This window comes from Astatotilapia calliptera, chromosome 18 (assembly GCF_964374335.1).
Source record: "Astatotilapia calliptera chromosome 18, fAstCal68.1, whole genome shotgun sequence".
Taxonomy (NCBI): Eukaryota; Metazoa; Chordata; class Actinopteri; order Cichliformes; family Cichlidae; genus Astatotilapia; species Astatotilapia calliptera.
The window spans coordinates 552,501-578,335 of NC_137439.1; the positions used below are offsets into that span (position 1 = coordinate 552,501).

General features: G+C 49.8%; 2 protein-coding genes across 9 annotated transcripts in view; one reads left to right on the plus strand and one right to left on the minus strand.

Moving 5' to 3' along the window:
* Window positions 1-7,790, minus strand: part of LOC113010247 (uncharacterized) — an 11,525-nt gene extending 3,735 nt beyond the window's left edge. The window contains exons 1-10 of one of the 7 annotated variants that reach the window (XM_080292375.1): window positions 7,576-7,790; window positions 4,629-4,683; window positions 3,403-3,496; window positions 1,742-1,813; window positions 1,489-1,584; window positions 1,182-1,402; window positions 951-1,110; window positions 716-871; window positions 506-634; window positions 167-271 (exon numbers count right to left, since the gene is read on the minus strand). In XM_080292375.1, coding sequence (XP_080148501.1) covers window positions 167-271; window positions 506-634; window positions 716-871; window positions 951-1,110; window positions 1,182-1,402; window positions 1,489-1,584; window positions 1,742-1,813; window positions 3,403-3,496; window positions 4,629-4,654 — 1,059 coding nt within the window. In that variant the 5' untranslated portion in view covers window positions 4,655-4,683; window positions 7,576-7,790. The other 6 variants (XM_026149239.2, XM_026149236.2, XM_026149238.2 and 3 more) reach the window with 6 other exon arrangements.
* A 2,056-nt stretch (window positions 7,791-9,846) lies between these two features.
* wdr33 (WD repeat domain 33) lies at window positions 9,847-25,585 on the plus strand. 2 transcript variants are annotated; one of them, XM_026149159.2, is made up of 21 exons: window positions 9,847-10,057; window positions 13,819-14,036; window positions 14,123-14,191; window positions 14,370-14,474; window positions 14,572-14,667; window positions 14,795-14,946; window positions 20,356-20,453; window positions 20,535-20,661; window positions 20,835-20,989; window positions 21,070-21,148; window positions 21,432-21,542; window positions 21,748-21,842; window positions 21,926-22,012; window positions 22,279-22,418; window positions 22,507-22,662; window positions 23,085-23,843; window positions 23,926-23,983; window positions 24,096-24,411; window positions 24,570-24,730; window positions 24,879-25,058; window positions 25,182-25,585. In XM_026149159.2, the coding sequence occupies exons 2-21, from the start codon at window positions 13,833-13,835 to the stop codon at window positions 25,313-25,315; spliced, it is 3,282 nt and encodes a 1,093-aa protein (XP_026004944.1). In that variant the 5' UTR covers window positions 9,847-10,057; window positions 13,819-13,832; the 3' UTR covers window positions 25,316-25,585. The 2 variants fall into 2 exon arrangements, with proteins under 2 accessions (XP_026004944.1, XP_080148470.1); XM_080292344.1 differs by lacking the exon at window positions 9,847-10,057 and adding an exon at window positions 10,168-10,501.
* Window positions 25,586-25,835: the final 250 nt, after the last annotated feature.

The window sequence follows — 25,835 nt, forward strand, 5'->3', positions numbered from 1 at the left end:
ATCAGAGCTGGAGAGCGAACACGCCCTCTCCGTACATGCCCGCTCCGCCCACTCCGCACATGCCCGCTCCGCACATGCCTGCTCCGCACATGCCTGCTCCGCCCACGCCCTCTCCGCACACGCCCGCTCCGCCCACGCCCTCTCTGCACACGCCCGCTCGACTCACTTCTGAGGGAGAGAAGTTCAGAGCTCCCATCTGGCTGCTTCTGCTCCACGAGGGCGATGAGCAGTCGTCCTCGCCGTCCAGCTCCTGCTCTTTCATACCTGCAACCTGCACACAAACACCGGCTTTCACCTAAAGCGGCACGCCGCCCTCTGCCGGCTCGACCCGCAGCTGAAGTTCGGCTGCTACGCCAAGGTCAGCGAGGGCGCCGAGCGGCACGGTTACACCTGCCAGGCGTTAGCTCGTGCTGCCGACTGCTGCCGATTCTGCTTTCTGTTAATATTTGATTCTAAACTAAACCCCGCCTTCTTCACTGTGAGGTCAGCAGGTGTTCGCTCTTACGCTGCTCTCCTTCAGGCCCATGGCGGAGAGGTGGCCGTCGTTTCTGTGCGGGCAGACGGGCAGCAGTGCTGGGGGCTGTTTCAGGGATGATGTCACTTCCTTTGAGTCGTGGCTCCATGTCTCCAGGCTCTACGATTAAAAAGTCAGGTTAGAGGTGGAGCAGAGGTGAGAACAGCGAGCCGTCAGCGAGTCTGACAGTCAGACGGTTACCGCCTCCATCAGGTCCACGGACGCTACCGGTCTGCTCGTGCTCAGAGATCTGGGGGAGGAGGAGCACAGAGGGGCGGAGCTCCCGTGGCGCATGCACACGCTTTGACTGCCGGAGGCGCAGCTGGACTCGTCCTTTGAGGTAGAGAGACTGTCAGCCTGCAGGACGACATGTCAGCATTACTACCAGCACGCCACTGACCTCTGACCTCACAGACAGTGCCAGGCAGGTGGTGACCTTTGCAGGGATGCTGCAGGGGAGGCCGCAGCTCTTGGATGCCGGTGCCGAGGTGGAGGCGACGTAGGAGCTGTGGAGGCGCAGGACCTGCAGGTATCCCTCCTTCTCCACTTTTCTCTTCAGGGTGGAGTTCCAGTGGTTCTTGATGGAGTTGTCCGTCCTGAGAACACAGAGAGGTCAGCGGGTAACCACACACGAGCACCGCCCACCCGCCCCCACCGGTTCCCGTGCCTGCCGGGCAGCAGCTTGGAGATGTCGGCCCAGCGGTTTCCCAGCAGCCTGTGCGCCTGGCAGATGACGCGGTCCTCGTCCAGCGTCCAGCTGCTCTTCTTCACTGTCGGGTTTAGGTGGTTGTGCCAGCGCTCGCGGCACTGCTTCCCATTCCGGGTGTGCAGGTGTTTGGCGACCAGCGACCAGCGTTTCACGCCGTACTTCTGCACCAGCTCTCTGACCTGCACAGGAAGTGACATCGGAGCATGAGCGATGACGGATGCGACGAGGGTCTGACTCTAAGGGGGGCTCATGTGACGGTCCTCACCCTGTGATCCTCCTCCTTCGTCCACGGACCTTTGACCAGGTCTGGATTCTTTATCTGATGCCACCGCCGCTGACACTCCACTGTTGACCTTTGACCCTGAGGCAGACACAGAAGGTGGCGTATGTTCAAACTGCAGAGCCACGAGGCGCTTCCTCACCTTCACTGTAACGGTCTGTGAACTACTCTCTCACCCCGGTCATGGCTGTGGTCACAGGTCGTTTAACCGGAGTGACCCTGAAATCAAACTACTCACTCTGAAATGAAGGGAAACTGAAGACCAGCAGTTTGCTCCGAGGTCGTTCACCAGCCGCTGCAGCTTCTCGTCCTGAGGAGGGAGAGCAGTAGCTCGGTAACGCCTCCACACTGGGCCATATCATACTGTTCACGGTAACACCGGTGTAATGTTGGGCAACGATAGGAAAATGAAAGATGGCGGCAGAATATGGGTAAAACGCGCATGCGCAGTGCCTTTGTTTTCATACGCACACGGCGGCGACGCAGAATGAGAAGAGCGAAAGCGGATCGTTGAATGAAACGAGCGGGCCGTCGTTATTACCGTGTTGTTTGGAAAATACGGCGCACTTAAAATCAATCCTTTGATTTTTCTGAAAGTCGACAGAGCCCCTTATAATCCCGTGTGCCTCATGTATGAACTCTGGTTGTGTTTACTGACCTCGAAACGATTTTATGTGCACGGCGCTCGAAAATGTTTCAGTACGACTTTGCTAAGCTACGAAGCCGCACCGCTTGATGGATTGTGGGAGCATTACGGCTATCGTAGGCGGAGCCTCGCGGAGTGATACGTACTGTGCTTTAACATAATGTTACCGTATTGTGTGTGTATGACCTCTTTTTAAGTTTTGTGGATGTTATACATGGTTATGCTGAGGATACGTCGGCCAGTTTCCACTGGAAACGCCTTTTAGTTAAACTGTCAGCACGAATTTGCATTTGCACTGTTACATGTTTATATTTATTTTAATGCACATAAAAAACAGCTGCTTGTTGAAGTGAAAATACATTGATGGGTTTTTCACTAATAAACTTGTGGAGTTGTAAAGCATTTTGTCTCGTGTCAATTATATCGTTATCGCAAATTTTCAAATGTATATCGTGATAAATATTTTTGGCCATATCGCCCTGCCCTACGTCCGAGCATGTTCAGTCAAAGTGTGCGACGTCGGTCTGAGCCAATCGGCTGCACCGTTGCGTTTGATAAACAATGACCAAAGCCCGAGCTTTCACAGCTCACCCGCTAACACGCGTGTGAGGTTAAAGCTGGATTTACACCAGGACAAGTCAAACACGCGGAAGCGGGACATCAAACCCCGAGTCAGCTGTGAGCGCGAGCAGAGAAGCTTCACCGTGGCAACGGGTAAATAAAGAGCAGAGCCTCCACTTTAATCACATGACGGCGTGTCAGTGCTGACCGTCATGATCGTCTTTAACGGGACAAAACATTTGATCGATTTTGGTACAGGCACAGTTTACTGATGGTTATCAGTTGCCCGTAGCAACAGACTGGATCTGCCCTCCAGTCGGTTTTTATAAGAAAGGTGCGGTTTATGACCATTTCATTTTGTCTAGCTTCTCTGCTTAGGCTGGTGCCTGACATTCACCAAGAGGGTGGAGAGCCCCACGTACCCGGGACTCTCCACCCTTTGGTTGTAGATCCAGATGCGATGAGGAATCCGAGACAACAGCGAGCAGCTTAGGTCACACAGTCTGTTACCATGGTAACACCCACCCACCACTTCATCTTAGAGTTGTTAGCTAACCCTGTTTCCTGGAGTACGTCCCCCAGTTTGACTCAGAGCTTTAGATTCCTGTGCCTTCATAATAAAAGTGTGCAGCTGGAGGGCTTTTACTGTGAAAGAACACAGGATGTGCACAGAGTGTTGCATCGTGTGTTACCTCGTCTTTTGTCCAGGTAGGCTTCTGTAGAGCGGCTCTGGAGAATCGACCCCCCGGGCCGTTACGTGCCCAACAGCTGGAACGACCCTTCATACTGACACAGAACACACATGCAGCCAATCAGCACGCAGCTCTCTGCATAACACTTCAAGTGAATTAAAATCAGTAAACTTCTCTACAGTGTGACCTGCTGCCCCCTGCTGGTGGGAACTGGGGAGAGGCAATGAGAAATGTACCAAAATAAAAGCAGCTGCAATGTCAGGTGACGTGCAAGAGCCCACTGGACACAGGAAGTGTTTTAAATAGGTGAGGTCAGACGCCAGTGGGGACAGAACGCACTGTGGCCAATGAAGGGGGCGGGTCCTGGAAGCGTCAAGCCGATAAAACGCATCACGGTGACATCACATCAGACACAGACGGCCATTAACAACCAGAAGAGTCTGTTCAGTGACAGGTTGCTTCTCCCAAAGACAAGAACTAACAGACTTAAAAACTCCTTTGTCCCACACGCCATCAGACTGTTTAACTCCTCTCTGGAGGGGAGAGGGAGGGGAAACAGGAGGACAAAGGAGGGAACAACTAAGCTGTAGTGCCTCTTCACCTCACTGTACAATACCTTGTGCAATACTTTTGTAAATAGTCAACGGTGCAATAGACTCAATACTTGAAATGTGCAATTCACTTGTATTTTTATTTTTATTCCTATTTATCCCCTTCGTATATTTTATTTATATTGTCTCTGTATTTATATATATGTGTGTGTGTATAACTCTGTAACTTCGGTCGTTGCTGTGCTTTTTTGGAAATCGAATTTCCCAGAGGAACCCACCCGAGGGATTAATAAAGTTCTATCTTATCTTATCTTATCTTACAGACACGAAATCTGCGCATGCTCGCCAGGACACGTTATCAAGTACACCTGCTCAACTGCTCCTCAGCGCAAATATAGAAAGCCAATCACAGGGCAGCAGCTTAGGGATGAAGAGGAGCTGCCGAGGCTTAAACTGAGCACCAGAGTGATGAAGAAGAGTGACGTCAGCTAACGTGGCAGAGGTCAGAGGTCAGAGGAGTCTGATTCTCTGACCTGACCCTGCAGGAGCAGAACCAGGTCTGCCCCCTACAGGCAACACAGGAGTGCTGTTCAGTTATCGATCGTTCGATGGGACGATCGATAACTGAATCTGTGGAAACAGCCAGTGTGTGTGTGTGTGTGTGTGTACTCTCACCAGCACCTGCTGCTCCTGTTGCTCATCTCTGCTGCTCAGAGGGAAACACGAAGACCTGCACACACACACACGCACACACACACACACACACACACACACACACACACACACACACGCACACACACACACGCACACACACACGCACACACACACACGCACACACGCACACACACACACGCACACACACACACACACACACGCACACACACACACACACACACACGCACACGCACACACGCACACACACACACGCACACACACACACGCACACGCACACACGCACACACACACACACGCACACACACACGCACACACACACACACACGCACACACACACACACACAGTTTCATTTCAGATACAGTAACAAAAGACAAGTTAATGCTAGTAAATCTCCACCTCAGTATTCAGTCTTTAATATTTGTGAACTTCATTAATTCTAATAAACTGAATCAGACTCGATTCTTCTCGGTGTTCACTTTTCTGTCTTTTTCTTTTTTTAATGTCAATGTCTTTTTTTGATTAAATTAAAAAGAGACTGTAGTTTGATGGTTTTCCTTTGAATACCTGCAGACTGATGTGTTCAAACGCTTTCAGCGCTGCCTGTTGACTGTTCCCTTAAATGATTCAGAGCTCTCTCCCACAGATTTCCGCAGACTTGAATTAGCAGATTTTAATTAAAATTCATTTAAAATTAGACTCTTTCAAAGTAAAAGCCTCACGGGGCTGGCCGTTGGTGGCGGTTAGGCTAGTAGCGTTAGCAATGGGCTAACCCGAGAGCCGCGGGATGGAGACTTCAAACCGCGTTAAAGTGTCAGAGAAACTTTAACTTTAACTCGGTGCCTCTCTGGGCCCTCTGTCCCGTACAGCAGCGGTCCAGTCTGAGACGGTTTTCCCTTTAACTAGTCAAAAAAAACAAAACAAAACGTTTTTCTGTTAACTTACCGGCAACAATTGGAAGGAGAATCACGTGAGAGTACTGGAAGTCTCGTTCTGTGATTGGGGAGGCCTCGATGACGTAATATCGCGGTTTAATTTTTTTTAATCTACCCCTTGTTCCTCTCTCCTGCATGCAAATGCATTCATTTTTAATTTTATTTTGTTGTCCTTTTTCTTCATTTCACGTATTTATTTTTGCTGTTTTTTTTTGTTTTCTCTGTGATCCGTCTGTTTTATTATTTTCTTGTACGGATACAGTCAGAATTACAACAATCAGCATGATAACAACAAGCTGAAATTTAAATAATATTACCAAAGAAGTGAAATCTCCAAACTGAATCTAACTCATTTTGAAATGTAATCTGGTTTCTTTTGTTTTGTTGTCCCGCTGACTGTTCAAGGTTTGTTTTTTTTACATGATGCTATAAAAACACCCATCTTCACTCTGACCACGCCTCTCTACAGGTGGATGCTGGATGTCATTAAAGGTGAAGATGACAGCTCAGTAGTGGCAAGTTACATCTCTAAGGCTACGTTCACACTGCAGGTCTTAATGCTCAAATCCGATTTTTTTGTCTGCTTGTTCACACTACAAATAAAATGCGACAGCAAACGCGCTCTAGTGTGAACGCTCAAGCGCCCGCATGCGCAAAAGAAGATGTCACACACAACGCGCTCTGTTTAGACCCAGAGCAACAGTATTGTTTGACTGATGGCCCTTAATATAAAGACTTCGGACTTTACGTTTCCCAATTTTTGCTTTAAGTTATTTTGTTATTTACATAATAATGTAAATAATCTAATAATGATCCTTATTGCTGTTTAAGAGAGGAGCGGTGCTTCAAAGGATAGCTGCAGATTTCTGTCAGAATCTGCAGATTATACAGTACAAATAAAATGTTTACGTTGTCTTCCCAACAGTTTCACTGACATCTACACTGGATGGCCAGGAAGCGTTCGCGATGTCTTCTCGGGCGCTGATAATTGGCTTCAGTCTTGTGTCGGTGACGTAAAAGGCGGATTTAATGCGACTTGACCGTTCAAACAGCAGTCGCTTTCTGAAGCATCGGATATGTATCGGATTCAGCACCACATACGTAAGGCTACGTTCACACTGCAGGCGAAAGCGCATCAAATCCGATTTTTTTGACCCTATGCGACCCATATCCGATCATGCTATGACAGTGTGAACGGCACAAATCCGATATTTTCAAATCCGATCTGGGTCACTTTCGTATGTGGTGCTGAATCCGATACATATCCGATGTTTTAGAAAGCGACTGCTGTTTGAACGGTCAAGTCGCATTAAATCCGCCTTTTACGTCACCGACACAAGACTGAAGCCAATTATCAGCGCCAGAGAAGCGCCCGAGAAGACATCGCGAACGCTTCCTGGCCATCCAGTGTAGATGTCAGTGAAACTGTTGGGAAGACAACGTAAACATTTTATTTGTACTGTATAATCTGCAGATTCTGACAGAAATCTGCAGCTATCCTTTGAAGCACCGCTCCTCTCTTAAACAGCAATAAGGATCATCATTAGGTTATTTACATTATTATGTAAATAACAAAATAACTTAAAGCAAAAATTGGGAAACGTAAAGTCCGAAGTCTTTATATTAACGGCCATCAGTCAAACAATACTGTTGCTCTGGGTCTAAACAGAGCGCGTTGTGTGTGACATCTTCTTTTGCGCATGCGGGCCGCTTTGAGCGTTCACACTAGAGCGCGTTTGCTGTCGCATTTTATTTGTAGTGTGAACGAGCAGACAAAAAAATCGGATTTGATCAAAAAATCGGAATTGAGCATTAAGACCTGCAGTGTGAACGTAGCCAAAGTGACCCAGATCGGATTTGAAAATATCGGATTTGCGCCGTTCACACTGTCACACCAGGATCGGATATGGGTCGCATAGGGTCAAAAAAATCGGATTTGATGCGCTTTCGCCTGCAGTGTGAACGTAGCCTAACAGCAACAAGACGATCCTTCATTAGAGACAGAAACTTTCACCTGACACCTGAGAGATTACAAGGGCTGTGTCCCTGAGACCGCACGCTTGAAGTACACATTTTGAGTGCGGTTACGTCACCGCCATGCGATCCCAATTCGAAGTGTGCTTCAAATGCATACTCCAAATGCGCCGTCGATTTCCCCAAATATCAAGCGTGGTCCGGTGCACGCTTCGTGGTCCCATATATCCCACAATTCATAGCGCGGCGGTGGGTGTGGAGAATTTTGCCGCAAAATACGGCAGAAGGGAGCAGCCGAAGAGGTTTTTTTATTTTTCCCCCCAAACTTTATTGAAATCATAAAGCGAACAGTCAGTCATTCCAGTTCAGTTTGTACAGTAGACATACAAGGAAAATAAGAGTAACAATATACAGCACAATGAAATAAGGATGATAAATAAATACAGGATAAAAAAGAAAAAAGGGGGAATGTGACAGACTTCATAACAACTTTGTACTTGAAAGTTGTGACAGCTCATTTGTTAAACATTTCTGAATGAATTTCAATCAATGATAAACCTTTTTCATTGGAAGTTAATTTAAGAGAGTTTAAGTAATATTCAATTTCAATCAAAAACAAATTAAATGATGGGGTTGAGTTTTGAAATTTACATTTATGTATATGCGTAGTGCGCGTACTTCAAGCGTGCAGACCCTGAATTGGGACACACCCAGGGAGTCTGATAAAGGCATATCCACCCTGAGCCTAACTTCACCTTTGACCCCACAGGTGTATTTTGCTTTCCCGGGACTGTAAATCTGTGTCTGAGGTGTCTTTGGCTAGGTCTGAATATCTGAAGTAGCTTTTCAGATTCACAAACTGTGAAGTTCTTATTCATCTAAGAATAAAACATCAAAAACTGCTCCTTTTGCTAGCTAGGTCTGTTTATTTTCCAGACCTCCCGTTTACATTCCTGGGCGCCCCCTGTGGGTAGCTTCTTTAATAGCGACTATCATTACACAAACCCCTGCTGGTTCTTTTGTTGTGTCTCTTTGTATAATGACAACAATTCAACAAAACTGAGTCCGATTGAACTAAAGATAGTTGCTGCTAGCGACACTCTGAGGTCATTCACATGCTTCAGCACATCCGTGATGGCAGCAACGGAGGTTTTATTCTTGTTTATGTAGTTTAAAAACGACTTTTTCCGTTTACAGCGTTCAGAAAATGGTAGCCCAATTTGGAACAATAGATATATACTGATGAACAGAAAATCTATTTTTATTCAAGATTGGTTATCAAAAGGTGTTTGGGCAATTGCCCATTTTGTAGACGAGGAAGGACATGTTCTAGGACATCAAGATTTTTGCCAAAAGTTTAATATCCAATGTTCTAAAAGTTAATTTAATCGGGTTATAAAATCCATTCCATTGTCACTTAAAAACATAGTTGTAAATGATATAATATATTCTGACATCTCCCCCAAGTTAAGGCAATTATATATAGATGGTATTCGATTTTGTGATGTTAAATGCAATAATAAGTTTCTTAGATCTTCACTAAGGAGTCTTTATTCTCCAAATTTACTTAGACGTAATTACATATTAAAAGATTTCCAAAGGGAAGAAATCGAAAGAATAAGAACTGATTATATCGCCTTCCCTATCCCTCCTAAAGGGAAAGAAGTCCAATTTAAAATCTTGAATAAAATTTACCCGACAAATAGACTCCTTGGTGCTAGATTCAAAATAGAAACGGGTAATTGTGTATTTTGTGAAACAGAAGAGGAGGATTTGGACCATCTATTCTTTTGGTGCAATTTTATACAAATATTTTGGTTGGATTTTCATACCTGGCTTTATCCAGTGGGATTCAAATTACCCCATTTACCTTAAATATGATAATGTTTGGAGTGTTTTTGAAAGAAAAGAAAGCTAATTATGGTGTTAATGTGTTATTAGTCCTGTGCAAGCAGTTTATACATAAATGTCGTTTTTTAAAGACCAAACCAACACTAGCTTACTGGAAAAACGATTTAAACCTGTTGGTTAAATCTTTGACCTTAGTTAAAAAGAAAAAGGCTGCTTTTTTGTTTCCTTTGTGGAAGATTTTGATTTAGTGAGTTAATAATCTGTTAAATTATGTGACCCCATCTTTATATTTTCTTTTTACTATGTATGAAAGTTGCTAATATGTAAGGAATGTTTATTCTCTGAATCTGTAATATATGGTGCATTTTGTTTGTATGTTAATATTACTAATAAAAAGAAAAAGCGTTCAGAAAATGGCCGAAGGTAAAACTCAGTATCCCAGAATCCTTTGCGCGTTACGAAAATTTCCCGGCATGCCGTTCAGCAGAATCCGAGAAGAAGACGGAGCGTCATGATGGAGTCTGGTGGAGGTTGAAGCAAGCAAACGTGCTTCGATCCGAACTGAGTGCAGTCCGAGACGCTCGTGCTCCTGAGGAGAACCACTTCACGAAGCCCCGCGGCGCTCCTTGAGCGCGCGCTAGTTACCTACCTACCTGCTGCGGAGACTGTCGGTGAGTTCATGAGCGCAGTGGCGCCTTGTTGTTCCGCTCCGAGCCGCCATTTAACCCCGTCCTGCAGGCGTCCGCGCGCACCTGGCACACCTGCGCGGGCTAGGCTCACCTCACCGTCTTAATCCCACCTGTATCCGCGCCGAGGCTCACGAGTCCCACGGAGCGTTTTCCCGGAGGCGCGTGCTAACGGTTAGCACCCGCTAGCACTATTAGCCGAGTTAGCCGCGTTAGCCCAGCTGCAGCCGGAACCGCTGTGTTTAAATCCGGGATAACCCCACCCCGAGCCTGCGGCGGGTTTTCACCGCAGGTCAGCGTCAGGTGTTCTGTGAGGTGTCCGCGTTCCTCAGGTGGTTTCGGTGGCTGGCTCTCACTGCAGGAGTCCGTGTGTGCCGACATGTGATACCATCAGCTCCTCCACACTGCGATCGCTTCACAGCGTTCATGGTTAGTAAAGTTTATTTAAACCGCGTTTCTCCTGAACATTTGCAGCTGCTCCTCAAAGTCCACAGCCTGCGGGTAGGATGATGACTCGGGCTGAAATCACTGCAGTGTTCGGCTCCTCCACGGCAGGCAGGAGCGGGTTACCTGTCAGGTGTACTGTTCAGGTTCCTTCATGTAGCAGCAGAAAGGCCAGTTGTAAATGCAGATAAAAACAGGTCAGTGAGAGTGTATATGCTCACCTGCTGTGTAAACATGCGTCTGATTCATTTATAAATATTAAATGAACTACCTGCATATACAGTCAGCATTGTTTGCTCTAACTTTTAAAGTTACAATAGTGGACTACAGATGGCGTAGAGTAGCTGTGAGGGTGGTGCAGGAGGCTCTGTGGACTGGTGTGTTTGAGATCTGTGGGGAGAGTACGTGTTACAGGCAGGAGCAGACCTCAGAGGAGCTTCATGGATGTAGTGAAGGAGGACGTGCAGAGGGTTGGTGTGATGGAGGAGGACCCTGAGATAGGAGGAGATGGAGGCAGATGATCTGTTGTGGAGAAGCCGAGGGGAGCAGTTGGATGATGATGATCTGTGACTCCAGGATATCTGCATTATTTTACAGCACAGTTTAGTCTTAGAACCTGGGACTGATGTGCTTACAGAGGGATCAAAGCCTGCATCCAGCCTGGCCAACGTCCGGCTCTTATCACAGTTGGACTGTTTTGGCCTCCAGCAGGTATGAGAATGAGACGAGGAGTCAGCAGGACTGATTCATTCACAGCACAGAGAATGATGTGATTGGCTGTGGATGAGCAGGTTCAACTGAGGGGGACAAACACTTTGGCTGCGTCCACACTGGTGCCAACATGAGTGCAAATTTGACAGTGGTGACCATTGAAATCACTGCTGTTGGTGCGAAGTGGGCGGGCCATGAAAAACTCATGGGACAGAAGCAACTACCAATGAGAGCACAGGATACTGCTGATAAAAACGTTAGACCGTAACCTAGGCAACCAAAGTCTGGGGTTTTCTGGAAGCTGCCGTCTGTCATTCGCAGCGAGCGATCCCGGTCCGAGGGCTTCTGAGAGCTTCGCAGCTGGATGAGGCCGAATGCTCCGGGGAGTTTTCCCGGGATTCTGTGACCTTAGTTTCCCTGAACTTCCTGTTTCCTGTGAGCATTTCAGCAGCTCTGCTTTGACTGTGGCACGCGCAGCTTGGCAGGGGTTAACGTAGGGCTGCTCGATTATGGCAAAAATGATAATCACGATTATTTTCACTGAAATTGAGATCTCGATTATTTGACGATATTTATTTAACCCTTTAAGACCTACTATAGAACCAAGTCCGCCAGAGCTTATATTATTTTTTTACATGTTGTAGTGCCATTTGTGGGAGCATTTCAAGTTGCTATGCAACTGTTATAGCCCATATTTTAATAATATGTATGCATTAAGTCCATAGTAACTACATTAATTGCAAAAAAGTGCAATAAACTACAAAAAAAATTGAAAATCGTTTTTGGGTTTTTTTTACATATATTTCTACTTGGAGAAATTTAAGAGGTTTATCCCTCAAAACTTTAAATACAAAAAAGTTGCAAAAAATAGTTTACAACAACAGGAAATTTATTTTGAGTGTCTTCATAGTTTTATTTTGGAGATACATTAATTTTTATATACTGCAGGAAAAACAAAAAACAATCCTATGATGCAAATTTGCAAAGAAAACAGCAGGTGCATCAAAATAAACTATTTCCAGCAGTGCAATTTGAGTTCTAAGCATCCCAGCAACTATTCAGAAAAGTCAAACATGACTTATAAAAACACCAGTATAGGCTTTTAAGGCCTACGAGTAAAAAAACTACAATTTCCGCGAAAACGACGTCGCTTCCGGTTTCGGCCAGGAAATGGCGGACATGCGATAGTTCGCGCTGACGTCTGTTTCACTGTGGGAAGTGTTACGAACAGCTGATCGGATCGGCAAAGCGTGTTTCTGGAATATTATGTTTTTGTTCCTGCAAGCGCTTTTTATGCAATTTTTGCAAAGCTATATGTGGAAGGAAACCGTGACCGAGGACAAGCTGATGGCATCAGATGTAAGTACAACTCCTCCGGTTTATTGCGCTAGCTTACACGGTTCAGGTTCTACAGGGATTTAAAAATAGTTACACAAAACGGAGCGTGCTGCTCTGACCGGCTTTAAAGGGTTAACAATGACTTTAAAAAATAATATAACATAGTGTGCAACACCACTGAAGTTTTTTTTACCTCTCTTTTCCAAATAACTTCTGCTTAGCTTTCCGAGCTTGCTCTTAATCAGCGGTCTCCAACCTTTTTTGCGCCACGGACCGGTTTATGCCCGACAATATTTTCACGGACCGGCCTTTAAGGTGTCGCGGATAAATGAGGGAGGGGCTAATAATCGGCTCAGTCATTTTTAATGATCGTTGAAAGCCCAGATCGTAATCGTGATTAAAATTCGATTAATTGAGCAGCCCTAGGTTAACGGTCTTCTTCTGTGTTTTTGAGTCTGGGCGCTAGCCTTACTGTGACGTTGTCTGTTTGTTAAAATGTTAATGTGGCGCTGGTGTGATCGTACAGACGGCTCAGAGGCTGCCGTAAAGACGTGGACGTGAAGCACGCTGCAGGCACGCTGCAGGCACGCTGTGATGCTGTTACTGTTGCAGTCTGGTGACATGTGAGGACGTCAGGTGAACATGTCTGTCTGTGGCCTGTCTATCAGACTGCGGGTGGGCGTCACTCTGAGGTTAGCTGAATGTGGGCCAGTTCAAACACCTGACCTTCGCAGGTGTTGCACGTCTGACAGGAACTATGACGCGTTGGCGCCCTGCTGTTGTTGCTGCTGTAATAAGCACAGTTCAGGGGTCGGGGCTGAGGTTTGAGCTGTGGTCCACCTTCTCTGGTGTTTCACACGATTACTGGAGAAACTGAGGCAGGTTGTTTTTGTCCATGTCTAAAATAATGACGTTTATGTTGGTGACATCACCTGGTAACAGCACGAAGGCGTGTCTTAATCCAGGACAGACATAGATTAAGACCTCGCGGCGCCGGCGCTCGCGGTGTCCTGCGTTTGTCTGTTTTGAAGGTTAAATTCAGTTGTTTTTTTGCTGTAAAATTCTTTTTGAAGTTCATTTTTTGTTTCGTTCTCACGAGCCCCTCCAACTTTTGAAAAGCTGGTCCCGGTGACTCTTATTTGGGGGAGGAGCTTAAAGTGTTTGCGTCTTCCTGGCGCTACAACAGGAACAGACTGTTTGCTCCTCCCTTGCGAAAACGAGCTAACCGCAGTCTCTCTGCCCTCCGTCTGCAGGTTAACCGGTCGCCATGGCGACGGACGTGGGCTCACCGCAGCGCTTCTTCCATATGCCGCGTTTCCAGCACCAGGCGCCGCGGCAGGTGTTCTACAAGAGGCCGGACTTCGCCCAGCAGCAGGCCATGCAGCAGCTCACCTTTGATGGCAAGCGCATGAGGAAGGCCGTGAACCGCAAGACCATCGACTATAACCCGTCCGTCATCAGATACCTGGAGGTGCACACCTGTAAAGCTAATGCTAAGCACGCCGTGTAGCATGTGATCGGGTTTCAGGCGTCACGCTGTCTTTTCTTTCTCTGCAGAACCGTTTGTGGCAGCGAGACCACCGAGACTTCAGGGCCATCCAGCCCGACGCAGGATTCTACAACGACGTGAGTCTGCCAGCAGGGGGCGTGGCAGCCCGACCCTCTGTTACACCCAGCACACGTGTCATACAGGAGCTCCCGCCCACAGCACACGCCTGCTGTGCAGCACGGCTCTGTTTGCGCAGCACGAGTTTGTTTTCACCTGATACGAGTCTGAAATTTCTCGCTCTCGTCTCGCCCGCAGCTCGTTCCTCCCATTGGCATGTTGAGTAACCCGATGAACGCCGTCACCACCAAGTTCGTGCGAACCTCCACCAACAAAGTCAAGTGTCCCGTGTTCGTCATCAGGGTGAGCCGCATCACTTCCTGCTCACCTGTTTGTGGCATAGGGATGTGTGTTGTGGCCGTTTGAGGCGTGACTGTTTGTGCTTCCTGTCTGTCTCCAGTGGACTCCCGAGGGCCGCCGCCTGGTGACCGGAGCCTCCAGCGGGGAGTTTACTCTGTGGAACGGACTCACCTTCAACTTCGAGACCATTTTACAGGTAACCAGCCGTCCCACTGTCCTTCCCAGTTAAGACTGGTTTGGACAGGAGGGTCTGAATCACACCTTTAAGTCTCAGCAGGCTTCACTCGTCCCTAACGCCCCCCCTCTCCGTCCTCCCCCTGCAGGCACACGATAGTCCGGTCCGGGCCATGACCTGGTCTCACAACGACATGTGGATGCTGACGGCCGACCACGGCGGCTACGTGAAGTACTGGCAGTCCAACATGAACAACGTGAAGATGTTCCAGGCTCACAAGGAGGCGATTAGAGAAGCCAGGTTTATACCCAATCTCCCATTCTCTGTAGTTCTGGCCAGTCTGTGCTGCACGCTGTCGGCCACACGGGGGCGCCACCTCCGCTCTCGCCACATTTTGTGTTTGTTGTGGTCGAGTAATGACAGATGTAAGCGTGTGCTGTTGCAACACTGCAGTGATCTGTTGTTCATATTCTACCTGCTGTGGCAAATGAGCTGTTATCTGTGTACACAAATAAAGTGATCACATTGATTATCTGCTCCGGGCGCGCCCCGTGCTGTCGGTGGAGAGGAGATCAATAAAGGCTCCAATAAAGTTTGAGGAGGGATCAATAAAGTAAACTGTAGCTGTTTAAATAAAGGTTTGAACTCAAAGTCTGCACCTTAAACACAGGGATCCTACGTTTCCCATAATGCAGCTGGGCAGTCGTCCTTCCAGTTTGTTACATCATCAGGGTACAAATGACGTCACACAGCAGGACCGTTTGGTTCTGGTTAGTCAGGCTGAGGGGAGAGGCTGGGACCAGCAAGCTAAACTTTGACCCCCAGCAGGAACACCTGTACAGAGTGATGTCATCAGGTGTGCCACTCCTGAGTCCTCTGCAGGTGTTCCTGTTACTCTGTCCACCGTCTATGTTGACAATACCAGGAACATTTGGCCAAAGAGCTTTGTCCTTTTAGAGTCAGGGCAGGACTACGTTACCCACAATCCACTGGTTTCTCCAGCAGTGCAGTTGTAGAACTGTAGTTATTAGTCCGAGGCAAGTCCACAAGGAAGCTTAGCCTAGCTTAGCTCAGCGGCTAAATAAAACACGAACTTGTACGTGCGAGGGACACCATGCTCATTTAGCCTCCTTGGAGACCGGCTCAGATTGGGTCCAGTTCCTTCAGCCTGTCTGTGATTCTGTCAGTGATTCTGAGTTGATGTTATTGATTGGTCTGTTTACATTTCCAGCTGCACATTAAAAACAGCGACGTCATCCTGAAACGTTGATTCTGTTCATCTGTACATTTTCAGTTGCAGAAACGTTTCATCATCATCAGGTGACTTCTTCAGTATCAGCTGACTGCAGGTTTCATGATCAGTGATATGTTCGTTGGTCAATGGTGAGGTTAATTTGCATATTAACGATCATGAAGGTGACCTCACCGCCCATTGCTAGTCAGAGGGGCGAGTGTCAGTCATTGTGCAGATGTGCTGTTTATAAGGAAATCTGCAGTCAGCCGACACTCGATGACCACGCCGACATGCGTCTGCACTGAAAGCGTCCAATGAACAGAATCAACTTTCCTTACCTGGAAGATTGAGCATGCATCAAGACACGATGATGTCACAGCGTTTGATTGGTTATGTTTAAATTAGAGTTTTACACAGCAGAGGATGATTGGTCCGTTGCTCACTCAAACTAAACAATGTTCACCTCAGGACAGCTGTTGTTAAGTCTTATTCACCACCTCATTGCACCACCGTAAATGTGTTTAAATGTGGTTCACACGGGGTTTACAACTGAACAACCACCTGCTGCTGACTCGCTTCAGCCTTTGTTGTTCCTCGTGTTCATGCTAAGCTAGGCTGAGCTCCAGCCTCACAAATGAGCTGAAAAAAACTAGAAACTGCTAGCCTAGCTTAGCACAGGAACTGGGTAAAATGTGTCTGAGGTCATGTGGAGTTCAGACGGTTTAAACATGATGAGAGTGACCTCTCTAAACTTCAGCAGAGACTTTAAATGGTGCCAAAACCAAAGCGAGTCAAACATAAATGATGTTTTTAGTCTTCAGAGCTCAGCTTAAGTTCTTCTCCTATTTGTGAGGCCGACAAACGGCTCGTCCTCTGCGCTGAAGCGAAGGCGTTACCTGCTCTCCGATTGGCTCTGCTAAACAGTCGTTTGTGCAGAATTCAGGTTTATTTATAGAGCACATAATTTCAACAGCAGTCGCCCTGAGGTCTTACAAGTCCAACCTGAATGCCCCGCCCCTCCACCCCCTCACCAGCTGTTGGTTATGAGACGAAGCACTTTAGTATTTCATAATGTAATTTTATTCTTCACAGATTAAATCTTCTGTCAAAGCTCCTCTTTAACTCTGTCTTAATAACCTCGGAGCCTTGCAGCCTGCTCATTATACGCGGGAGTGGGCGGGGCAGGTGGTGGACATCGTAACCATGGCTCCCTGTGCAGTTTAGGACGATTGTGGCATACGTGCGCTCGTGTATTTCATGCGCTTTATTCTCGTGACCATCAGCTGATCCCAGTTCCTGCCACCTGAGCAGCTGCTGTGCACCGCCTGCAGACCAGCTCGCTGTGTCTGGTCCCACCTGAAGCTCCTTAACCTTCAAGTTACAGCCGAGTCTCTGAGTGGGCTGCTGTCCAGGAGTTTCTAATCATATATTAATGTTAATGTGGAAATGCAGCCAGTGTGATCAGGAAGGACAGTCAAGTGGAAAAAAGAATTCCAGAACATAAAGTGTTACGCACGGAGAGAGGCAGCAGGGTATTTTTATTTTTAAGCTCCACCTGTCACATGTAATCGATGTGCAAACGTACAGTGCTCATCTTCAGAGCTCCGACACACAGAAAGAAGAGCGAGGCCCTCTGCTGGGCACTGATGGTACTGCAGGAGGGTCACGGGGTCATCTATGATGAAACTCTAAGCTGGAGGGTGAAGTTGAGCGTGAATGGTCAAAGATTAAAGTGAGTGATACAGATTTGTGCAGCGAGGTCGTTTCAGTCTGAGGATGGCCGACGGTGGTGACTCAGCCGGGTCAGGGTGCTGAGACGTCTGAGCGGGACGTCAGATGGACGTGTGTCTGGTTTTAGGTCACTCTCGCTGTCTGCGGTGCGTTTGCTGATGTCGCCATAGGTTTGAAATCCTCCGTCGGCGTGTCATCAACTGAACGCCCACCTTTTATAAAGCCTTCCTTCACCTGCTGCTGCGATCATGTGCCATACCTGTGGTGGCAGTGATGCCGGTGACCTGGACTTGGTCCAGAAACCTCCGTTCCTGGTTTAACTGTTGAGCCATGTTTCAGGAGGAGCAGGTCCTGGTCCTGGATCGGCCTCACATAAGGTCGAGGCTCACTTCTTAAATCTGAAGTCAGGTGTCTTCATCGTCCCGGCGCACTCGTGTTTAACCCAGACGTGTTTCAGAAACGCTTTTCACCAACAGGAACGCGTGGACCCGAGCTCACAGATTTATCACGTTCAACCTGAAGCAGCACTTTACAGGAACGACGAGCTCCGTGAGCCGAGTGTGATGTCAGGGCTGCTGCGGGTGCACTCGGCTGGTCTGGGTTCTCTGCATGAGCGTTTCAGAGCTGTAACAAAGTTCCCGCGCGTAGGACTAATGGAGGTTATCTTATCCAAATACCAACAATGGAGGCAGAATAGAATAGACTAGAATGGCCCTTTATTGTTGTTGTACAATGACGTTATGTGTGCTCCACTGTGCAGGAGCAAAGTAGACGGCAGGAACAGTGGAGGTCAAAGTGCTGGCAGAACAGACTTGGTGTGAATAGTCTGTGTGTGGGAGTGGGCTGAGTGATGAGGGTCACAGCTCAGATGGGGGGGGGGGGGATTCTGCCTAAACAGTCAGGATGGCCCAGGGGAAGAAGCTGTTAGTGAGTGTGGAGGTGTGGGATCTGATTGACCTGAGGCTCCAACCACAGGGCAGCAGGTCAAACGGGTAGTGGGCGGGGTCTCCTGTGATGGCCCTGGTTTACCTGAGACAGGAGGATCTGGGGATGGCCTCCAGGGGAGGTGTAAATGAGCGTCTGTGCAGCCTTCCTGTTCTCAGTCGTGGCCCCCGAGGACCAAACACCAGGCAGGAGGAGAGCACGCCGAGGAGCAGGCCAGCAGCAGCTCCTGGTCCAGGTTATTCTTCCTCAGGACACAGAGGACGTGCAGCTGCTGCTGGGCCTTCTTTACCAGGGCGATGGTGTCGTGGGTCCAGGTGAGCTCAGCGGAGACGTGGGTGCCCAGAAACTTGAAGATGGAGGCAGATCACCCACTGATCCCTGATCACTGTCCAGGCTCAGCTGTGTCCTCCACGGCTGAGCCCTGTGCAGTGTCACTCAGCATCCAGCAGGTGGAGCTGTTTGAGCTCCTCAGAGGAGGAGGAGCAGTTCAGCCTGTAAAACCTGCAGATGAAGAGTAACTGAGTACTGTTACTCCAGTACAGTACTTGGATAAGAAACCTCAGATATCCAGATGTGGTGATGTTTGTGTCCAGGCTCGTCAGCAGCAGTGAGGCGTTCAGGTTCAGTCGTAGACTTTTGGGTCCTGAGCGAACTGAGACAAACGCGTCAGTGAGCTCGTGCTTCAGTCTGTTTTATTAAAAGAAGGAAATGATTGGCTCATAAGGAGGCTGCAGAAAGCAGCTCAGACTCAAACGTGGATGAGTAGGTTTGCACAAAAACAGCTGGTCGTGGACAGATGTGAGGTTGTCATGGTTACAGTAAACAGGATGGATGTTGTTTCACAGGACAGCCGATCAGTCTGTTTCACTGACTCACCTACACGAGGTGCTGGAACCTGCACGTTTAGACTTTCTCCTGAAAATGGTCGATAATATTCTTCACGTGGTCGTCGCGCTCCGTCGTACCCGACAGACGAACCTAAGAGTTCAGGTCTTCCACAGGAGGCGGGAAGAGTTTTTTTTAAACGTTAATTTAAACGTTGACGCGTCTGCTGAAGGTCGTCGCTGACGTCGCTCAGCTCAACACGATGTAAATCAAACAGCTGCCGTGACAACAGGAGTTTAAACGCTACGTTTCTCGTCCAGCTGCGCGTGGCGTCGCTGTAATTAAGCTGTCACTCTCAGCCTCTGTAACCGACCAATCACAGCTCTCCTCTTTTCCTTTATCTGCTCCCAAACTGCTGTTCATTAGACCAGATGCATGATGGGAACAGAAACCGCAAGCAGTGAGTGTTGGGAAGTCACGGCGTGGTTTAGAAAGGATGTGATGTCAGAGTTCAGCGGCACGTTGTTGGGTCGGCGAGCGTGATGTCATTTATTCAGCGTTGCCCAGGTGAGCACGAGGCTGTGGCAGACTCCCCTGTGAGTACTTTTACTGCAGTACACAGAGTACTTCCTGCTGGGTGGTTAATAATCCCGACATAGAACCAGAAACGCTGAGCGCTGATTGATCAGCTGATTGATCACCTCCACTCTCCTGAGCGCCCACCCCCAGCTCCTCTTCCCACATGAGTCATGTGACCAGTCTCAGGTGACTGTTAGCTGTGGTTCTCAAGTTGTGGTGCGGCGCCCCGCGATGGCTCATGAAGGGTAAAGCTGATGATGAATTGGTTAGAAAATTGTGACCTCTGACCTGAGGGGCTCCTGGATGTTTCTCTGTGTCGCATTATTGATGAGTCTGATCTGTGATTGGTTGCTGGCAGACAGGTTTGTGACTCCTCCCCTCTTCTTTATCTTTAGTTTCTCTCCGACCGATAATAAATTCGCCACCTGCTCAGATGACGGCACGGTGCGGATCTGGGACTTCCTGCGCTGCCATGAAGAGCGAATCCTCAGAGGTAGGAACCGAACAATCAGAGGCCCTTCAGCTCCGCCCCTTGCTGTCATGTAGTCCTCACCCGTGTGTGTGTGTGTCTCAGGTCACGGTGCTGATGTAAAGTGTGTCGACTGGCACCCCACCAAAGGCCTGGTGGTGTCGGGCAGCAAGGACAGCCAGCAGCCAATCAAGTTCTGGGACCCAAAGACGGGACAGAGTCTGGCTACACTGTGAGTCCCCCGCTGACCTCTGACCTCTGAGCCTGATGGTGTGTTTAGGACGCGTAGATGATAAACTGAGGCGTTATCGCTGAAACGAGAACAAAGACTGAAGTCGAAAAAACAACATTAATATAAAATAGGAATTTCTATGAGCACAATCTGACAGGTGTGTCTCTCATCAGCCACGCCCACAAAAACACGGTGATGGAGGTGAAGTGGAACCTGAATGGTAACTGGCTGCTGACAGCGTCACGTGACCACCTGTGCAAGCTGTTTGACATCAGGAACCTGAAGGAGGAGCTACAGGTGTTCAGGGGACACAAGAAGGAGGCCACAGGTGAGGGTGGGGCACGCTTAACCTGCATGTTAACGTCTGGCCCCGCCCCCATTCTCACACTGCTCTCTCTGTTTTTTCAGCGGTGGCGTGGCATCCTGTCCATGAAGGCCTATTCGCCAGCGGAGGCTCCGACGGGTCGCTGCTCTTCTGGCACGCAGGGTATGACGAGACCAGTGTAGGCCACGCCCACTCGCTCCTGCCATTTTTAATACACTCTCTCTGTTCTCACCAAATTGGATGGTCCCACACATCGCATCCATGTTTAACCTGAGGTATTGAGTATCATTCTGCATGATTGGCCAACAAATCTGTGTGGGCGTGGCCTCAGCAGTTAGAAGTCTATAAAGCAGAAGCAGGTGTGCTCAGGTTACTAAACCGGAGTAATAGCATCACACAGCATCACGACCTTCTGCAAAACAATTGTCTCCGTTGGTGTTGTCAGGGTGGAGAAGGAGGTCGGGGGGATGGAGATGGCTCACGAGGGGATGATCTGGAGTCTGGCCTGGCACCCACTGGGTCACATCCTGTGCTCCGGCTCCAACGACCACACCAGGTACTCGCACACCTCGCCATGGTCTTCATCTTTCTGGCTGCCTCTCCTCCTCCTCCATGTTGGAGTGCAGCTGCTGATGGTTGTCCTGGTTCAGAACCAGCAGGCGGTCCTGGCTCCTCAGCAGAACCAGGACCGCCTGCTGGGGAAACATGGAGGCTGATTCCTAGAGTTGCTCTCTAAAGTCTTCTGTCTTTAACCTTCTCAGCAAGTTCTGGACGAGGAACCGGCCGGGCGATAAGATGAGAGACCGTTACAACCTGAACCTGCTGCCTGGGATGTCGGAGGACGGCGTGGAGTACGGTGAGCCGTGGAGGACAAACGACTGTCGGCGTTTGCAGGTTTTTCTGTCCTCAGCTGATTCCACTGCACTCTTTTATTTTCAGACGACGTGGAGCCAAACAGCATCGCCGCCATCCCCGGGATGGGCATCCCCGAGCAGCTGAAGGCGGCCATGGAGCAAGAGCAGAGCAGTAAGTCTGACCTCCGTGAACGAGACATTGTTTGTGCTGCTGCAGGAGGAGCCAGACGTTGTTTCAGAATAAACGAGGTTCTGTTTGTAAGTCGTGGTTCGTTTTCCCCGAGCGTTGGCAGTCAGAGGTTCACTCCTCGGACTGCAGATGAGGCTCACGCTCAGGAAACGGCTCACCGCTGACTCAACGTCTCAGAGGACAGAAGCGGCTGAACAGGGAGCACGGGCGCAACTCTCTTCCTCACACAGGTGTGACTCTGTCCACAGGTAAAGAGGCGGATCCTGAGGTGGAGATGTCCATCCCTGGGCTGGACTGGGGCGTGGACGAGGTCATGGGCAAAGACGCTAAGAAGGTCCCTCAGAAGAAAGTCCCGTACGCCAAACCGATCCCTGCGCAGTTCCAACAAGTGAGCAGTCAACTCGCCGCACTTTAAACTCCACCTCCTGAAGGCGCGGTCGTCGGCACACTGAATGCAAATGTCTCTCTCCTCACAGGCCTGGGCGGAGAACAAAGTGCCGGTGATGCCTCCTTCTGGAGATCTGTCCAAAGACAGGAAGGTGGAGCAGAAAGTGGAGATGAAGAAGAAGACTCAGGCGGAGATCGAGCAGGAGATGGCGGCTCTGCAGTACACCAACCCCATGCTGCTGGAGGTGAGCGCGTCTGCCGCCGCCGGCCGATTGCCCATTCCACTCCGATCGTTAGAGTTCAGCTGTAGCTCAACCTGATTAATCCCACGGAGAAAAAACACCCGCTGCGCCTCGGAAACGTGAAGCGTTAACCGTGTTTCTTTAGCTTTGTTGTGAACGCTCGTCACCTTCAACATTTGGTTTTACAAACAGCGTCTGTTCTTGCCACTGTGGTCCCGTTTCCACGGTGACCCGAAGCCTCCTTTACGCGTCCTCGATCACTAACGTGTCTCAGCTTGTTTTAGGAAAGTGTGAGAATTCCTTTTGTTGCCATGCAAACGCATCGATAGACGATCAGAGCGGCTATGAGACCTTCGTAGGAACACTGAAGCCTTAATGAAACCTCACGTCTGCTTCCTCACCCTGATTGTTTTTTCTCTCTGCAGCAAATGAAGATGGACAGAATGAACCAGATGAACACGGATGGCAACATGGGCCCCCCACAGGGACAGGGCTCGATGCCCCCCTTCCCGGGCCCCGGCGGTCCCGGGGGCTCCATGCCTCCTGGTCAGCAGGGCTGTCCTCCAAACATGCCTCCTCAACAGATGTCCAACACCATGGGCCCCCCAATGGGCCCTGGAGGCATGCAGCCTACATTTATGGGCCCTGGACAGATGGGCCCACCCTCTGGACCCCAGTCTCACCAGGGGCCCCCTCAGAGCATGATGGGGCCACCGGACATGCAGGGGCCCCAAGGTATCCAGAGACATCCCGGCCCCCCAAGAAACATGGGCCCCCAGGGGTCCCATGGTATGGGACCCAGAGGGATGCAGGGGCCCCCTGGTGGCATGATGGGCCCACCCCCTCGAGGAATGGGTCCAAGAGATCCTCAAGGACCCCCACCTCAGGGGGCCATGATGCCACCTCAAGGGAACCTGATGGGCCCCCAGAGTTCTATGCAGGGGGGGATGATGGGGCCCCCACCAAGGACACATGGGAACATGCCCAACAACTATGGCATGGGCAACATGCAGGGGCCCCCAGGAGGGATGCACGGACCTCCAGGAAACATGCAGGGGCCCCCTGGTAACATGCAAGGACCCCATGGAAACATGCAGGGGCCCCCTGTTAACATGCAGGGCCCCCACGGAAACATGCAGGGGCCGCCAGGAAACATGCAGGGACCCCCGTACATGCAGCACCAGGTGAGCTCCTGTAGATGTTTGGCTGGTCCACAATCAGCCCTGTGTGTGACAGACTGACACTGACTTTATGTGGTCTCTGCAGGGTCAGAACTCGGGGCCCATGATGCATGGGATGGGGCAGCAGGGGCCAAACAACAAAGGTAAAACTGTCCTGAGTCAGATGTGGCTATTCTCAGGGCTCCTGTTCGGGGCTCTGGTGTATTTTGCCTTCTTGAGTCCTAACAGTCACTGTTGACTCCTTTTATTCATCAGACCCTCGAGGGCCACCTCCAAGCCACCACATGGGCCCTCCGGACCGGCAGGGCCCAGGGGCACCAGACCAGGGCTCAGGGTCATACTGGGGAGACAACCAGCAGGGCCGACATGGGTCGCAGGACTTTGACGGAGGCCAGGATTTCCACAGCAGAGAGGAAGGCTGGAGGCCAGGACCAGGATATCAGGGGGGAGGAGGAGGAGGAGGCGGCGGCGGCCACAGGGGGGCAGGACACCGAGGAGGAGGGAGTGCAGGGAACTGGGGACCCGATGAGCGGTTCGGTGGGGAAGGCTTTAGAGGACGGAGAGATGACAGGTGAGTCCCTGATCACAGACTGTAATCAACGATGGTTGTAGGGTCATGCACTGTGCCTGAAGTCCAGCAGGGGGCGTCTCGTGCTCACCTGATCTCTGAGAATCGTTTCCTGATGAGTTTGTTCCAGAACCTCAGAGTGTGGCCTTGGACTGTTTCAGGTACAGAGGAGGCGGCCCAGGCCGGCCTGGCGGTCGAGGTTACCCCGATGACTACGGCGGCCAGGAGGAAGGTTTCGATGGCCCTGAGGAGATGGGTCGAAGCTGGGACTCCGGAGGCCACGGGAGGCCGCCTCGAGGAGGTGTTCCGCCCAGAGGAGGAGGTGAGTCTGGTTCTGGCGTGCCCCCTGCTGCTGAGTCCCTCTTACTGCAGGCTCAGAAACGCCAGAATCAGGTCCGAGTCCACACAGTCCAGAAAACCTGCAGCTGAGGCTGAACTCTTATTGTGGCGGTGCCTCTTCCTGTCTGTAGGTCACGATGGTTATCGGGACGGGCAGCAGATGCACGACGGGTCGACTCCGACCGGTCGAGAGCGCCCCTCCTCCATGCAGGGGATGGACATGGCGTCGCTTCCCCCCCGCAAGCGTCCGTGGCAGGATGGCCCAGGAACCGGCGACCCGCGAGAACACGAGTCAGAGCGACCCGACGGAGGTGAGCGACGTGTTTTCAGTTTTGCTCTGCTGTAACACTCTCACCTTTTTAAAAAACAGCTTTTGAGCTGATATTTAAATGTTTTAAAAATGAATCCTCATCCCGCTCTGTGTTGTCGAGCAGGTCGCCCGCAGAGGGAGGATGGCGGTTATGGCCCGTCTGGTCGAGGTGGGCGGGGCGGTTGGGGCCCCGTAGGAGGCCCCAGGAGAGGAGGACCGCCACCCAGAGGAGCACCAAGGGGGGGCCGGAGCCGGTAGTCTTAGAGAAAGAAGAAGAACAAAAGTCCCATGATCCTCCTCTCCTCTGGTCATCCCCCTGCTGGTCCCTGCACAGACTGAGGGCAGGGCTTCCTGCTGGACTAGTGGTCATGTGACAGGCTGAGGCCTGTTCTGGCTCGTGATTGGTGCTGCAGAGACTGTACCGGCGTCTTTTATTCACCTCGTCTGCAGCGTTTGTCCTTTTGTAACAGATTTCTATGTTTGTGTTTTCACTGAGGTGGACAATAAAGATTCACACTTCAAACTCGTCACAGCGACTCCACCTGTGCACGGGGGGGGGGGGGGGGGCGCGGCATTTGTCTGTTTTGTTGTGTTTGAATAAAGTTTTTCCTGTGGTGCTCCAGCTCAGTGCTCAGAACTCTAAGAATCTCTGAGGCTTCCCCTGAACATTAGAAACCAGCTGTGAAACTTTATTTAAAAGGATTTTGTTGGGGTGGTTTTGATAGCGCGGTGCGGCCATGCTTGTGTCAGGTGGTTCATCGCTGATCTCGTACAGGTG

Coding starts and splice junctions, on each gene's coding strand:
- wdr33 (XM_026149159.2), top strand. CDS start 13,833: ATGGCGACGGACGTGGGCTCACCGCAGCGCTTCTTCCATATGCCGCGT. Junction 20,454..20,534: donor TGAAGAGCGAATCCTCAGAG/GTAGGAACCGAA, acceptor TGTGTGTCTCAG/GTCACGGTGCTGATGTAAAG. Junction 21,149..21,431: donor CTGCTCTTCTGGCACGCAGG/GTATGACGAGAC, acceptor TGGTGTTGTCAG/GGTGGAGAAGGAGGTCGGGG.